Source organism: Physeter macrocephalus, chromosome 11 (genome assembly GCF_002837175.3).
Source record: "Physeter macrocephalus isolate SW-GA chromosome 11, ASM283717v5, whole genome shotgun sequence".
Taxonomy (NCBI): domain Eukaryota; kingdom Metazoa; phylum Chordata; class Mammalia; order Artiodactyla; family Physeteridae; genus Physeter; species Physeter macrocephalus.
The window spans coordinates 97,842,145-97,859,139 of NC_041224.1; the positions used below are offsets into that span (position 1 = coordinate 97,842,145).

At 37.0% G+C, this 16,995-nt stretch overlaps 1 protein-coding gene across 1 annotated transcript in view; it reads right to left on the reverse strand.

Moving 5' to 3' along the window:
- Positions 1–16,995, reverse strand: part of KNL1 (kinetochore scaffold 1) — a 71,315-nt gene that overhangs the window by 25,786 nt on the left and 28,534 nt on the right. The window contains 5 exon segments of the mRNA XM_007111675.3: positions 4,869–4,967; positions 5,371–5,438; positions 5,835–5,973; positions 8,997–14,090; positions 14,923–14,975. Of these exon segments, the coding sequence (XP_007111737.2) occupies positions 4,869–4,967; positions 5,371–5,438; positions 5,835–5,973; positions 8,997–14,090; positions 14,923–14,975 (5,453 nt within the window).

Below are 16,995 nucleotides of genomic sequence, written 5' to 3' on the forward strand. Positions count from 1 at the left end.
AGAGAGAGAGAGAGAGAGAGAGAGAGAGAGAGAGAGAGAGAGAGAGAGAGAGAGAGAGGGAGAGAAGTGGGGGAAGGGAGGGTTATGGAAGGGGACCTTATACTTTAAAAGATAATTGAGAGAGAGATATCAAGTGTTTATAATGTTTGGATCTCACTTGGGTTGCAACTTAACAAATTGGAAAATAATGCAGACAATCAGGGAAATATAAATACTGACTTAATAATTAATCATTTTAAGATTATGGTATTTGGATATTTTAAAAATAAGAGTCCCCATCTTTTTAGGGATACATACTGAAATACAGATAAATTGATGATGCCTGGGATTTGCTTCAAAATAACAGGGGTGGGAGGTAGGAAAATGTAGAGAATAAAGAGTTGATAATTTTTGAAGTTTGGTGATGGATACATGGGGAGTTCATTAAACTATTATCTATTTTTGTATATGTTTGAAAATTCCTATAATAGTAAAGTTTTTTTTAAAAAAAGAGTAGGTTTCCTCTTGAAGCTTCATAACCACAAAGTGAAACATGGGACCACATTCTCAGAGATTCACCAGGAATGCCAAGTGCCGACGGATATTAGGCTCATGCACTATGGGTACATACTGGATGCAACTGCCCATGCTGTATGCAATACATGGGTAATTTGCTGTACCTTGAGTCCAGGACTATATGCACAGGTCACTCTCCTCACTTGACTTATCTATTTTGATTAAGTGCCCAATTTATGCACAATCAGCTCCTGGGTATTTCAGGCCTGACAGGGGTACTTGCAGTAGTTCCTCAACCGCACTGAAAGGGTGTAAGTTATAGTGTTTTGACCTGAGCCACTCCTTGGGCATGCAGGAGGTCTTGGGGCACTACCATAGCACCTTTTTTTTTCTTTCAGTTTTATTTGAGATATAATTGATATATAGCACTGAATAAGTTTAAGGTTTACAGCTAATGATTTGACTTACATATATCATGAAATGATTATCACAAGTTTAATAAACATCCATCATCTCATACAGCTACAAAATTAAAGAAATAGAAAAAAAATTTCCTTGTGATGAGAACTCAGGATTTGCTCTCTTAAAAACTTTCATAGATAACATACAGCAGAGTTAATTGTATTTATCATGTTGTACCTTACATCCCTAGCACTTATTTATCTTATAATTGGAAGTTTGTACCTTTTGACTGCCTTGATCCTATTTCCCCACCTCTCACTGCCTGCCTCTGGTAACCACAAATCTGATCTCATTTTTAATAAGTTTGTTTGTTTTTGAAATATAACTGACCTACAACACTATGTTATTAGTTCTTGTTACACAATATAGTGACTTGTTATTTCTACATAGTACCTTTTGCTGGTGCTGCCAGCTGAGCTCCTACAACTGCACACACACATATGGATGCTGTACATCTGTCTATGAGGGCTGCCACACATCTCCCCACCTGTCTCAAAAATGCTCTCCCCAGTTCTACCCTAAAGGAGACTCATAGTCTAAGTCCTGGAACAGATGCCCATAGCTGTGAACCTCATTTTCCACAGCCCATACATACTCCATTTCTTTGGCCTTCCTCTACTTTGGGATTTTTAAATTTCTTTCCTGATATAGCCTGAACTCTCTTACCATCTTTTTTTTTTTTTTTTTTTTTGCGGTACGCGGGCCCCTCACTGTTGTGGCCTCTCTCGTTGCGGAGCACAGGCTCTGGACGCTAAGGCTCAGCGGCCATGGCTCACGGGCCCAGCCGCTCCGTGGCATGTGGGATCTTCCTGGACCGGGGCACGAACCCGTGTCCCCTGCATCGGCAGGCGGACTCTCAACGACTGCACCACCAGGGAAGCCCTTACCATCTTTTTTAAAAAATTTATTTTATTGAAGTATAGTTGATTTCTCTTACTATCTTGATGGGTTTGTTCCCAGATATATTTCCCTAACACTGCCCCTCCTGACCTCTGTAAGGCCTGAGAGGAAAGGGGGGCATTCATACCCTCACAGATTAGCTTCCTACATATCCTCTCCCTCTTCCACCCTGCCAGCATCCTCTCTGTTCCTACCCTTCCCCTCTGCTTTCTCTGGTCCCCTGGTACTCTTTCTGCTTTTCCTAAGACTCTGGCTGCATACCTAGGCACCTTTCTACTCCCCATTTTCAGCTGAGGCAAGGAGATTCTACTAGGAAAGGGGCACTATGGTGATAAGAATAAAGAGGTTGGCAACCCAACAGATGCATGAGTATCTTCCCAGTTTCCATCTTTGATTTACTTTTCACGTTAGATATACAATCCTCCTATAATTGATTTCTTTCTAAACAGCTTTATTGAGATTTAATTTGCATACCATATAATTCACCCATTTAAGTATACAATTAAATGATTTAAAAAATATATTCACAGGGTTGTACAACATCAAGCCCCAGCTAATTTTACAGCATTTTCATTCCCCTAAAAGAAACCCTGTACCCATTAGCTGTCATTCCCCATTCTCCTCCACCCCATCCCAGCTTCAATAACTACTAATCAGTTCACTTTTTGGCTATTATGAATAATGCTCACATACAAGTTTTTGTGTAGATGTATGTATTCAATTCTCTTAGATAAATACCTAGAAGTGGAACTGCTGGATCATATAATAGTTCTATGTTTAACTTTTTGAGGAAATACCCAACTCTTTCCCGAAGTGGCTACACCATTTTACATGCCTAACAGCAATGTATGAAAATTCCAATTTCTCCACATCCTTGCCAATACTTATTATTTTGTCTTTTTGACTACAGCCACCCTAGTGGGTGTGAAGTAGTATAACTCATTTTAATTTGTATTTCCTTAATCACAATTTTGTTTATTGGCCATTTGCATAGCGTCTTTGGAGAAGTGTCTATTCTGATCCTTTGCCTTTTTTTTGGCCACACCATGGGGCATGTGGGATCTTAGTTCCCCAGCCAGGGATTGGATATGCCCCCTGCATTGGAAGTGCGAAGTCCTGACCACTGGACTGCCAAGGAAGTCCAGACGATTTTTTAATTGGGTTGTGTTTTTGAGTTTCAAGAGTTCTTTATATACTCTGGATACAAGTCTCTTGTAAGATGAATGATTTGCAAATGTTTTCTCCCATTCTGTGGGTTGTCTCTTCCCTTTCTTGATGGTATCATTTGTAGCACACAAGTTTTAAATTTTGATAAGCTCCAATTTTTAATTTTGTCACTTGTACTTCTGGTGTTGTATAGAACTGATTTTTATGTATAGGGTGAAGTATGAATCAAGGTTCATTTTTTTCCTATGGATATCCAACTGATGCAACACCATTTATAGAAAAGGCCACTGTCCTGCAGGGGCATCTTTGTCATAAACCAAATATTCATATATGTGTGCATCTATTCTTTAAAAGTTAGAACTCATCTGGTCCTAGTGACAATTTTAATGGTAAATTGTAAAAAAAAAATTTAAATGGTAGTTAATTAGAGTTTTCCAGTTCCTGGGTTAATTTTGGTAATTTATATTTTTCTGAAAAACCACCTAGGTCTTAAAATTTGTCATCACAGTTGGTGGATTAAAAAAACATTCTTTTAATCTCTCCTTTAATCTGTGGACATGTCTTCTTTCTCAACCATATATATTTTAGCTTTCTCCTTTTTCTTAATTAGGCTCTTTAAGAGTTTTCTTATTTTATTTGTCTTTTCAAAGTACCAGTTTTTAGATGTTATCTTTTCTACTTATTTTTGTTTTCTATTTCAATAACTTTACTATTTACCTGCATTAAATCTGTCTTCCTGCCTTTTTATGGATGTTATTTTATTGTTCATTTTCCAGTTTCTTAAAGTGAGTGTTAAAAAATCCTTTTAGAGTCTTTTCTATAACAATGCTATCTCAGGCTTTTAATTCCCTGGTAAGTATAAGTATATTTCTGCTGTATATCCCATATATTTGGCATTAAATGTTCTCCTTACTTTGCTTTCTAAATAGTTTTGATTTCCTCTTTGACATGAGTTATCTAGAAATGTGTTTCTTAATTTCCAAGAAGCTAAGATATTTGTCCTTTTATTAGTTCTAATTTTATTGGATTAAGATCAGGTGATGTCCACGAAATCTCCATTTTGTTTCCATTTTCTTTGTGGCCAAGGACATAATTAATTTTTGTAAATGTTTGACAGACTTAGTGAAAAAAATATTATGTAATTTTGTATGAAAGTGGTATGTTTGTCTATTAATCTTTTAAACTCAGTTTGTTGACTGTATTATTTAAGTATTCTATGACCTTATATATTTTTGATTTTGGTAAGTGTTCATTAAAAACTTCTGCTGGGGACTTCCCAGGTGGTGCAGTGGTTAACAATCTGCCTGCCAATGCAGGGGACACAAGTTCAAGCCCTGGTCCAGGAAGATCCCACATACTGGAGAGCAACTAAGCCTGTGCTCCACAACTACTGAAGCCTGCGCACCTAGAGCCTGTGCTCCACAAGAGAAGCCACCACAATGAGAAGCCCGCACACTGCAACGAAGAGTAACCCCCACTTGCCGCAACTAGAGAAGGCCTGTGCGTAGCAATGAAGACCCAATGCAGACAAAAAACCAAAAAAACGAAAAAACAAACTTCTGCTATACTTTGGTTTTTTAAAAACCAAATGTTCAGGAAAAAGTATAAAAAACAAAATAGATGGCAAGAAATGAAAAAAAATAAAATTTCACGTTTTCAAAATTCATGATTATTTTTTAAAAAATCAATTATTATGCTAACCCCAAATGTACCTTCTATAGGAAAATTTGCTTCCTTAGATCCTTTTTTTGTTTTTTAATAAATGCTTGCTTTGATGCAGTTTGGTAAACAAGTACAATATATTTTAACTGAGATTAACTATTTCACCAAGAAACTGAACTTACTTTGGTTGGGAGATTGCTCTGTCGAGGTTTTTGTATTAGAATGTGGACCTGAAGAAGTATAAAGAACTCCTTTATTGTTATTCTCCCATCTTTGAGTTTCTGAGGAAAAAAAAAGTTTGCATGACCATTCAAGGTGAGTCATTTTGACTATAACCACCACCTTTGTTTCTAAATGGCTTAAAGTACTTTGCATATATTTGTGGAAACACTATCCAGATATTTGTAGGCTATACATGAGCAGATTTTATCTAATATTATTTCTTAAGTTTATTCAGTAACAGTAAAATTTGGAAAAAAAAAACAACAAAATGTAGGTCTTCCAATTGTGATTCTACTCCACATAATTAATTGCCATGTTGGATCCTTAACAAAAACAAACAAACAAAAAAAGAAAACTAGTCTCCTGTATATTTGAAACATTTCATAATTAAAAAAAAATTAAACAAGAGAAAACAAAATAAGGAAATTAGTTGCATTAGAAATGAGAACTACTTTAACATACCTCCTTCAAGCTCTCTTCACAAACGGTATCTCTGAGGAACTGTGATTCTATTTGACTACTGGGGTGTGCTACAAGTAAAGCAAATTCAAGTGATGAATAAGTCAAAATTAAATTGTAAACTTAATTTTAGTTATTGTTCAGGTTTATGTGTGGTTCATGGTCTTGAAGTTACCGGCTAGGATTTTTCTGGGAAGACAGTCATTTGTAGGACAAAGTGTATTACAGTTTTAAGGCTCCATATATGTTTCTCTACTAATTATAAGCCTCTTAAGAAAATCACTTTCCTAATATACACTTCTCAATTTATTAAAATAACTAAGAATTAAAAATAAACTAAGTATGACTTTACTTATCAACTACCAAAAAGCTTATACAACTTTCAAATATCTCCTGAACTGAAATACATTTATTATTAGTCAAGTAAGCAGATGACTTCTATTATTTAGCCTTTATGAAGGTCTTACTGCTGAAGTCCAGAGAGGTCCCATCAGCCTTGACTGAATCCAGAGAACTGCTGCAACTAGATGGGGTCCTGCTCAGGCTTTTTATCAACACACTGTTAGCATTTTTATCTATAGCTCCTTCAGCACGGTGATCAAAAATCTGAAATGATTAATAAAGAAAGATCATAAGAATAATGTTATGACACTGTATAAATGTTCAATGTTAAGAGAAATACTTCTAACATAAAATTTATCTAAAATCATATAAAATACCTTAGTAAAGAATTAGAATAAGGCTTTTAGAGTTCAAAGTAATTTTATTTAAAAATATATAGAAATAACTTTGTGCATTATACTATATAAGCAAATGTTTCCCAGAGGTATCTAGGTTACAGCCATATCCTATGAGCTACCAAATGTTGACCTATCCCATTTTTCAACTACTAGTCACCACGGTCAGGGCTACCACACTGCAGAAAACCAGAAGAGAATACTGGCTGTACACGATGGCTCTGTCTAGAGTACAGAGAAGGCATTTATTTCCAGGCTTTAGTACTTCCTTCCCCAGGTGACCAAGACTCCTTTGGCTGAAGTCAAATAAGTCATATGGTCCTGCTTTTACCATTTTAACCATTTGACTTTACAGCCTTAAATGCCATTTTCATCTACCTACTTGCTTATGTTTTTTTTAAATAAATTTATTTATTTTATTTATTGATTTTTGGCTGAGTTGGGTCTTCATTGCCACGCGCGGGCTTTCTCTAGTTGCGGTGAGCGGGGACTACTCTTCCTTGCGGTGCGCAGGCTTCTCACTGCAGTGGCTTCTCTTGTTGCGGAGCACGGGCTCTAGGCATGTGGGCTTCAGTAGTTGCAGCATGCAGGCTCACTAGTTGTGGCACACGGGCTTAGCTGCTCCGCGGCATGTGGGATCTTCCCGGACCAGGGATTGAACCCACGTCCCCTGCATTGGCAGGCGGATTCTCAACCACTGCGCCACCAGGGAAGCCCTGCTTATGTTTTTAAGGGCAATATATTCCTTGTCTAAGTGCTAGGATGTGTGACCTCTATGAGAAAAGATTTTTGTCTGTAAATTCCCACTGAAGCATTCCTAGGACTTAAACAGTACCTAGGACATAGCAGATACCCAATAAATATGTATTAAACAAAATAATACTAATTTTAATAGAATCTATTCAGTTACACATTTTATATTACTGTTACAACTTTCTCAAAGCTTCATAGATGAACAACTTCCTCAGGACCTCACCTTAAAGAACCACTGAAATCATCTTCTAAGCTTACTTACATATTTCTTAATAGAGTTTAAACTTTGTTTCTATGAACCTATACTTTTCTTTTTAAAAAAAAAAATGTATTTGTTTTTTTATTTTTGGCTGTGTTGGGTCTTTGCTGTGCACGGGCTTTCTCTAGTTGCGGCGAGCTGGGGCTACTCTTTGTTGTGGTGCGCGGGCTTCTCATTGTCATGGCTTCTCTTGTTGCAGAGCACGGGCTCTAGGCACGTGGGCTTTAGTAGTTGTGGCACACGGGCTCTAGAGTGCAGGCTCAGTAGTTGTGGCACACGGGCTTAGCTGCTCCATGGCATGTGGGATCTTCCTGGGCCAGGGATTGAACCCGTGTCTCCTGCATTGGCAGGCGGATTCTTAACCACTGCACCACCAGGGAAGCCCCCTATGAACCTATGATACTTTCTAATCTTTATTTCTCCACCTGTAAAACTCAGTTTCAGTGACAAGTTATCCAAATCAGTGTTCCCTCAACTTTTAAAATCTATGCCTTTTTTTTTAAAGGTTTTTAATTAAAATAACACTTATTTCTTAAAAGTTAACACGTGCAAAATAGGAAACCAAAAAACACAAGAAGAAAAAAAAGTTATCCACAATAACAAGCAGTTTACCATTTGATGTGTCGTCCTAGGTCTCGTTTGTGTACCTACAAAACTTAGCATCCATTTTTATGTAATTAAGATCATACAGTTATGTATCATGCTTTTTCACACATCATGAATATTTACCATTTCAAAGTCCCAAAGCTATGAGTATTTTGATAACCAAGAATACACAAAACCAACTCAATCTGGAAGGAAAAAATGTAATCCTGCCTTTCTTGGCAACAAAAATTTCATAAAAGACAAAAATGGCAACAGGCCTCTAGATAAAGATATTGGCAGAGTTATGATTAAAATAATACATTCCCTTCATGTTCAATTAAAAATGAGACATAATGCAACAGAGTACGTAAAGTATAATGCTTCTAAGAGGATTCATTATCTGATCTAAACTATTAAAGTATTAGCAAAGAGGTATGTTTCCACTGAATTACTTAACAACATATTCCTATAGTATAGCCAAGAGATACACACACATCAGTGGTTATCATCAAAATTTAAATATGAACACATCCACATTTAGCCCTACCTTTATACTTCCTTCTGCCCCTCTGCTGCCAACCTAATGAACAAGTCCTGACATACATTTCTCAGCGAGGATTTAACAATTCCATGTCCAAGATGTTGCCTTTTTATCAATTATAACAAAGATATAAAAATTGGTTAATTCACTAGCTCTACTTTTTATCATACATTGTCACCTCAGGACATCTAAAAAGCCTAGATGTTGCAAAATAAAGAACCTTCTATGACTTTTTAAATAAACACAAAATCTCACTTACTTCACTTTGAGATACTGGGCTTGATCTAGGCATTCTCCCATCCTCGAAAGAAATGGACTTTCAGCTTCTATATATCCTCATTAGCCAAGAAAATTCAGTCCAGCTTTTCTTTAAGCAGTTTGCATAATAAAAAGCTTTTTACCCTCCAAATATTTTCACACTGAAGATGACTTGTCAAACCACATATACCCTAGCTAGAGATTCTCATATGCAAAGCCAAAATGACAAATCACTAGAAGTGACAATATTTAGAATTACACAATTTTGATATTAATTTTTGTACTACTTTCCATTTCATTTTTTGTGACCATTTGTCACTTCAAATTGTGTTTAAGTCTAACTGCTAGTCAATTAATTTCTTAAGATTCTACATAGGAATATTTCTCCAGGCCTATAATTGGAAATAATCAATTCCTGGTTACCCGAGACTAAAATTAAAACTCAAGAATACTCATAAAAAATCAAGAACATTTCTTAATTCAAGACAGAGCTCACCTCCTGATCTTGTGCGGTATCACTAAACCTAATTTCACTTTTTCTGATTTTTTTCTCATCCTGAATATCATCTTCTTCTTCTTGTACCCAGGTTCTTTTTTGGCTATTGCAGGTTTCTTCCAGTTTATTTTCAGATGGTGAAATCTCTTTTTGGTATGTCTCAGTCAAACCCTTTTCTTCAGTATCTATGCTAATAGAGTCTGAGGAATTAATCTCACCCGGATATATAGGAAGATTTTCCTCATTTATATATTGAGATGGACTTAAGTTCAGTTTAGCTGCCACAAATCCAGTGTCTGAATGTTTACTGGAGACTGGTTGAGTTTCTAAGTTATTTAAATCAGTTGTGTCTCCTGGAATCGGCTTCAGGTCATCAATACCAGTGACACTACAATTTCTCTTGTTTGGCAATCTGGGCAAAAATATTCCCAAAGAACATCTCCTCACTTTATCTTTTATAGTCGTCATTAATGGTACAGAGATAGTTTCAGCTCCATTATGAGAAATTTTATTTTCTTCATCCCTATCATCTTTAACACTGCTGGACACTATGTTAACATTATGTATTTCTGTAGCTTGCACTATACTCATATTACTGTGTGCCTTATTTACTAATTCAAGTAATTGTTCTGGAGAAGGTGGTAAATGAACTGGTTGGAAATCTAAAAATTCTTCAGTTTTTTCATTCAAATTATTCAGATGTGGTTTGATACTACTAAAAGTTGCAGCATTAGATGCAATTACAGGATCTGATGCTTCTCTAGGATTGATATGAGTTTGAATAACTTGCTTAGTCAAGTCTGAGTTACTGTGGAAATCTATAGCTGTATTACATTTAGCTGTTTGAATATTTTTCTTTAGTTCTTTTTTACAGGCCATAGTAAACTGTTTCTCATTATTGAGCATTGTGGAATCGTTTTCACATATGGGTTCAGAGGAATTTCCTCTAACAATATTTAAATTCTTATTTCCCACTTTAGACAATATTGTTTCATCTTTACTGACAATACTCTGTCCTTGTTGAGGTAATGGATGTTGCTGGGTTGACAGATGATGCTGAGAAGCAACACAAACATCATCAACAAAGGTCTTCTTTAAACTATGCTCTGCATTATCAACAAAGGCCTCCATTTGATCCTTTGGAAGCTTACAAGATACCTGCTTTGAGTTAAGTTTAGTCATCTCCCCCAAATCTTCACCATATATTAAAGTTTCATTAGCTAACAGATTTGGAGGCTCCTTAATCAGATCTTGATCTTTGAGTACTGTTAGGACACAGTCTAACTGTCCTTGGGTACTGGTTTGAACAACTTTTTCCTTCTCTAACAAAGAACAAGGAGCAGAAAGAGGCAGTCCCTCAGATTTCAAATAATATTCACTAGCTAAATTGTTTGCATAAGGAAGATCATTTTGCACTGGGCAATGACTGGCTTTTACATCATCTTTATCACACAAGGGCATGCCATTCTCCTCCAAATTATCAAAAAAGGAAACATTAGGTAAACAGGAATAATTATCACTGGATCCACAAATAGCAGCTGCAGAACTGCCTGTAAAACCCACATTTCTTCTATCTGTACTATTTAAGTGACAGCTTTCAATTTTGGCTTTTTCCAATACATAGGCCTGGACTACGACTTTCATGACCTCTTCATCCACAGCAGTGCTATGGAATTTGATTTCTGTCTCACCTTGACCCCCAGACAATGTATTAGTAGGAACAAAGGGTATCACATGATGCTTTTGCTCAGTGTGAAGAACAATTTTGTTTTCTACAGCCAGTGCTTGTTCTTTAGTGATTTCTTGAACAGAGCTACCATCCTTAGGAAAAGAAACACCCAAGGTTTTTCCTTTCGCTATTCCAAATTTAGGGTACTCTTGAAGTATTTTCTCCATGGCTTGACAATCAATGAAAACAGTGTGGGACTTAGTAACTTCCAGATCACTGTGATTATCTACAAACATAACAGTTTTGTCCATAGGCCCAGTGGTTCTTTTATCTGGTGAGAGAGGTTTATATTCTAAGGCAGTTGTATGACTTCTGGTAATCTCCATATCATCCTGCCCACATGTATATAAAACAGTATTAGAAGTTCCTTCCAAAGGCACCCAATGGGAGTCCTCTCTATCTTCCAGGACACCTTTGTTATTTATTTCCACTGTACAACTCTGGATGACATCCATACCATTTCTGTCATTCTTTGAAAATGCAATAGTCTTGTCATTTTTTAGTCTAAGGCTCTTCCTTCTCTGACTTTTGCCTGATAGAGATTCATTCAGAAATCCAGGCTTTTGTACATCTGTGTCATTTTTCCAAATGGTTGATTTAGACACTTCCACGTTATCATCAGCTATAAATGCTTCAGCTTTCTCTAAAGGATCACTATTAGACCATTCCCCTGGTAATGCTAGCTGGCTGACTTTTGCTACTGAATGATCACTTTCACCATTGTCCAGAAAGAAAACACCCTCCTTAGCAGGATTAGGTGTCACTTTTGATTTTTCTAGGCTTTTTCTTTTGGGTAGTTCAAAGTTAGGGCTGTCTGGAAGCACAGTTTTCTCCTTTGCTTGGTAGTCAATGAAAACAGTATGGGACTTTGTCATCTCTACTTCTTCGTGATTATCTATAAACATTACAGTTTTGTCCACAGGCCTAGTAGTTATTTTATCTGGTGAGATAGTTTTACATTCTATAGCAGTTGTGTGACTTCTGGTGACCTCCATGTCATCCTGCTCACATGTATACAAAACAGTTTTAGAAGTTTCTGCCAAAGGCACCAAATGGGAATTATGTTCATCTAGTAAAGGTCTATGATTTATTTCCACTGTGTAACTCTTGGTGATATCCATATCATTCTCATCTCCCTCTGAAAATACAACAGTCTTATCAATTTTTAGTCTGCCAAGACTTTTCCTTTCACAAATTTTGACATCTTGCTTTTCATTCAGAATTCCAGTTTTGTCCTTCAACACACCCATGATATCATTAGAAATAAATACTCCATTTTCTTCTATTGGACTTTCATTACGTTTTTCAATTTTTACAGCTTTCTGTCTGTTTACTGTTGTTAGCTGGTTGTTATTATTTTCTAAATTAGTCTTACCTAGTTCTAGTACTTCAGAAGGACCAAATCCAATGACAACAGTGTGACTCTTGGTTAGGTCCATATTTTGCTCCTTCTCTGAATAAATAATTATCTTGTCATGAAAACAGTCAGGCGTGTGACTGCCTAAACTTTTCCTCAGTGGCTCAGGCAGTTTAGAATTCTGGTCTGATACAGATTTCACTGTTTGACTGTTAACAGCAGTATTATGATTTCTCATGGCAGACTGTCCTTCTGATGAAAACAATGGCTTTGTAGTAGGAAACAAAGATTGCTCACAAGAAACTGTATTTCTATTATTTCTCAGTGGTACTTGTTTATCAAGATCTCCACCAGAGTATACTATATTATGGCTTGTTGCTATGTTCTGGTTAATATCAGGTGACTGAGGAGAATCTTTATCAAGATAGGGTGAAATATTCAAAACTTGATCTTTTCCTTTGTCCCATGTGTCAGCTGGGATGTTTTTAGATATTATGCTTGGTTGTCGGGATGGTTCAATATGACCTTTGGTCATTTCTTCCCATTCATCTGAAGGGCTTATGCTGTGAGAGTGAGATTTACTGGTATACTCAGATGCCAGACTGTAAGATGCAAGAGGAAACTGACTTCCTACATTAGCTATGTGACTTTTAGTCAAATCCATATTTTCATCCGTGAAGATTTCAGTCCTTTTGTCAGTCAATGAAATAAATAGAGGATTTTCCAGGCTCTGCTGTAATCTTTCCTTAGATACATGAGGAACTGAGCTATAATTTATATTCATTTCCCCATCCTCTGACATGATTATGTGATTTTGGATCATCATTTCTTTTTCAGATACTGGTGCAGCTGCTATCTGTACACTTGTCTGAACTTGTTTAAAAATTTGATTATCTATTGCAACTGTGTGACTCTTGGTAATGTCCATGCTTTCTTCTCCTGAATAAATCGTATTCTCTCTGAGAAGAGAGATGGCATCTGGATTGGGATACATTTTAGAATAACTCCTGTCATGCTTTAGCAAATTCTTCTCCTCTCTCATACTTGAGAAACACTTGGTCAGTTCCATGGCATCATTACAACTAGAACAGAAAAATGTCTTATAATCTTGAATAGGTGGACTGGAACGTTTAGATTCTGGGATCATGGCCAATGTTCTGACATCCTGGTTGGAAGTCTGTGTGACTGTCTGAATTTCTGTCCCTGTAATATGACTGCTGGTAATATGTATGTCACCTTCAGGGTTTAAGGAAGGGTCTTGAAAAGCATCGTTCGGTTTATCCTTAAAGACTGTCTTCTGTCCTAGTGCTTTAGCTCCATGACCTGTTGAAACATCCAGCATGACATTCTGAGTTTGATTTTCTATTTCAGACAGATTATCTGCTGAAGGTAACTTCTGTATAGTGTGGTTAATTGTCAGGTCCATAAAGTCATTGCCATAAATTGTAATATCATCACCTTTAAATTCCCTTAAGCTGGGCTCACTGGCTGTGGGAACCGAAGTCTGAATATTGGCTGTATGACACTGGGTAAAATTCATCCCATTGTCTTGTTCTCTAAAGAGTCTAGTCATATTACTGCTATTTTCATCTACACTAAGAGATACGTGCATTTGATGCACAGAAGAGGCCCTATTTGATTCTATGTAATGAATAGGCATCTCAGAATTTTCTTTATCAGGTCCTGTAAAAGGAGAAGCATTCGATTTTCCTGTTTTCAATCTTTTTACAAAGTCATTGAAATTTATTTTCTTTTCTGAAGAAGTGCTTTGATCCCCAGAAAAATTTAATTCTTTCTTCATTCTTCCATCCTCAATGTGGAGCTTTAAGTTAGCCAGAAATGATGTGGTATCTATCTTGGTGGATTTTTCACTTTTGGTACAATCTAAAAGGCCTTTGGTAATCATCACAGTGTGACTTGCTGTCAGGTCCATCTGGTTTTCATCTGAAAAGATGACTGTCTGGTCATTTGCATGTTTACTTTCATGGTTGTATTCTGTCATTGAAATCTACAAAGAAAGCAAAATATAAGAGATCAAATCAAATGCAAACTTCTAAAAAGGTATTTTATAACGTACTATATAGAAAGAGTATTATATAAACAATCCTAGATGATGGTTTCATGTTACATTGGTTTGTTTGAATCAATGGTGTGGTGTGCAGTACGTAATTTGTTATTTAAATTTTTTTCTGAAGTCTGTGAATACTTTTAGTGTTTCTGAACAAATTAAAAGTTAAGGTTGATTATTCACCCACTAGACTGACTAAAAAATGAAAAGACCGACAATACCAAATGTAACTATAATGTAAATTCTAATTGTTATATTAGATAGGTCATTATCATTCTAAGTAAAAAAGACTTGGAAGGAATAAGTGCATGATGGCTAATTTATAGTACACTCTATACTCTTGGGTGGTTGAGTTGTCCTTGAATGCAGTGGTTTTACTTGTAAGGACATGGTCTAACTCTTTATTGCTTAAAGTATGATCTGTGGACCAGTGCATTAGTATCACCTAGGAGACTGTTAGAAGTATAGAATTTCAGGACCTACCGCAGATCTGCTGGATAAGAATCTGTATTTTAATAAAATCCTGAGATGATTCATATGCCCATTAAAATTGAGAAGTCCTTATATAATTAACATATTTCCCTATTATTTAAACTGGCAGTGATTTAACTATACTTAGTTAACTGGAAAGGTACGTAGTTTTTCCAGTCTACGTTGGTCCATTTTGGTAAGTAATCCCTAAATCATGTCACTAACATGAAATTTTTCGTGTTTTAAAAGTTTTAACTATCAAAGAAGATTAAAATATGAAGGCACTTGCATGAACTCATACCTCTCTCTGGGGCATCTGGGTCTGAATTGGAGCACAAAGCAATGTATTCATCCCTATTAAGTAAGAAGAAAAACTATAGTCAATGACAAAAATATATATCACCAAGAGCCTGACTTTCCTTTTCTTAGGAATTTCATCAGCTACAAGTATTTATTAAAGTTTTTTCAGTTACTAAGTCCTTCCTAAATTTCACTGAGACTTTTAAATTTTCCCATTTTAGAGACAGAGAGTTCAGTGATTATTGTATTCTCTGTGTGATTAAAATATTTTTCGAATGTGGTAGAGATTTTTAAAAGGTCGGATTCTAAAAGTGGAAAGTGTGGACTACTTTTTTTCCTCCTTCACTTCTCCATTTTTATTTCCTGGATAGTAGAAGTTACATAGTAAAGAGTACCAACTGATAAGACCAAAATGTCAATAGTATAGATGAACTTATTTGCAAAGCAGACAGACACAGACATAGAGAACAAATGTATGGATACCAAGGGGGGAAGGAAGGGTGGGATGGATTGGGAGATGGGGATTGACATACAAACACTACTATGTATAAAACAGATAACTACTGAGAATAGACTGTATAGCACAGGGAACTCTACTGAATGCTCTGTGGTGACCTAAATGGGAAGGAGATCCAAGGAAGAGGGGATATATACATACGAGTGGCTGATTCACTTTGCTATACAGCAGAAACTAAGACAACAATGTAAAACAACTATACTCCAATAAAAAAAAAAAAAAAGACCAAGATGTTAGGGTAAGATTTTGAAGCATCTTTTATTCCATGTTAAGGAATCTAAATGTTTCCAGGATGAGACATGCATTTTATAAAAATAATTCAAGAGAAGGAGAAGAAAGAAGATTCAAGAGAAGATAAACCAATGAGGAAGCTACTCTAAAAGTTCAGATACAACATGCTGAGAGTTTGTGTTAGGGCAAGAGACAATAAGAATGGAAATAAGGGATTAGACTCAAGACATTCTAGAACTAGAGATTGGTTCAAGATGGCGGAGTAGAAGAACGTGCGCTCACTCCGTCTTGCGAGAGCACCAGAATCACAACTAACTGCTGAACAATCATTCACAGGAAGACACTGGAACTCACCAAAAAAGATACCCCACATCCAAAGACAAAGGAGAAGCCACAATGAGACGGCAGGAGGGGTGCAATCACAATAAAATCAAATCCCTTAACTTCTGGGTGGGTGACTCACAAACTGGAGAACACTTATATCACAGAAGTTCACCCACTGGAGTGAAGGTTCTGAGACCCATGTCAGGCTTCCCAACCTGGGGCTCCGGCAAACGGGAGGAGGAATTCCTAGAGAATCAGACTTTGAAGGCTAGTGGGATTTGATTGCAGGACTTTGACAGGACTGGGGGAAACAGAGACTCCACTCTTGGAGGGCACACACAAAGTAATATAGCATCGGGACCCAGGGGAAGGAGCAGTGACCCTATAGGAGACTGAACCAGACCTACCTGCTAGTGTCGGAGGGTCTCCTGCAGAGGCAGGGGGTGGCAGTGGCTCACCATGAGGACAAGGACACTGGCAGCAGAAGTTCTGGGAAGTACTCCTTGGTGTGAGCCCTCCGAGAGTCCACCATTAGCCCCACCAAAGAGCCGGGTAGGGTGCAGTGTTAGGTCGCTTCAGGCCAAACAACCAACAAGGAAGGAACCCAGCCCCACCCATCAGCAGACAAGCGGATTAAAGCTTTACTGAGCTCTGCCCAGCACAGCAACACCCAGCTCTACCCACCACCAGTCCCTCCCATCAGGAAACTTGCACAAGCCTCTTAGATAGCCTCATCCACCAGAGGGCAGACAGCAGAAGCAAGAAGAACTACAATCCTGCAGCCTGTGGAACAAAAACCACATTCACAGAAAGACAGACAAGATGAAAAGGCACAGGGCTATGTACCAGATGAAGGAACAAGATAAAACCCCTGAAAAACAACTAAATGAAGTGGAGATAGGCAACCTTCCAGAAAAAGAATTCAGAATAATGATAGTGAAGATGATCCAGGACCTCGGAAAAAGAATGGAGGCAAAGATCGAGAAGATGCAAGAAATGTTT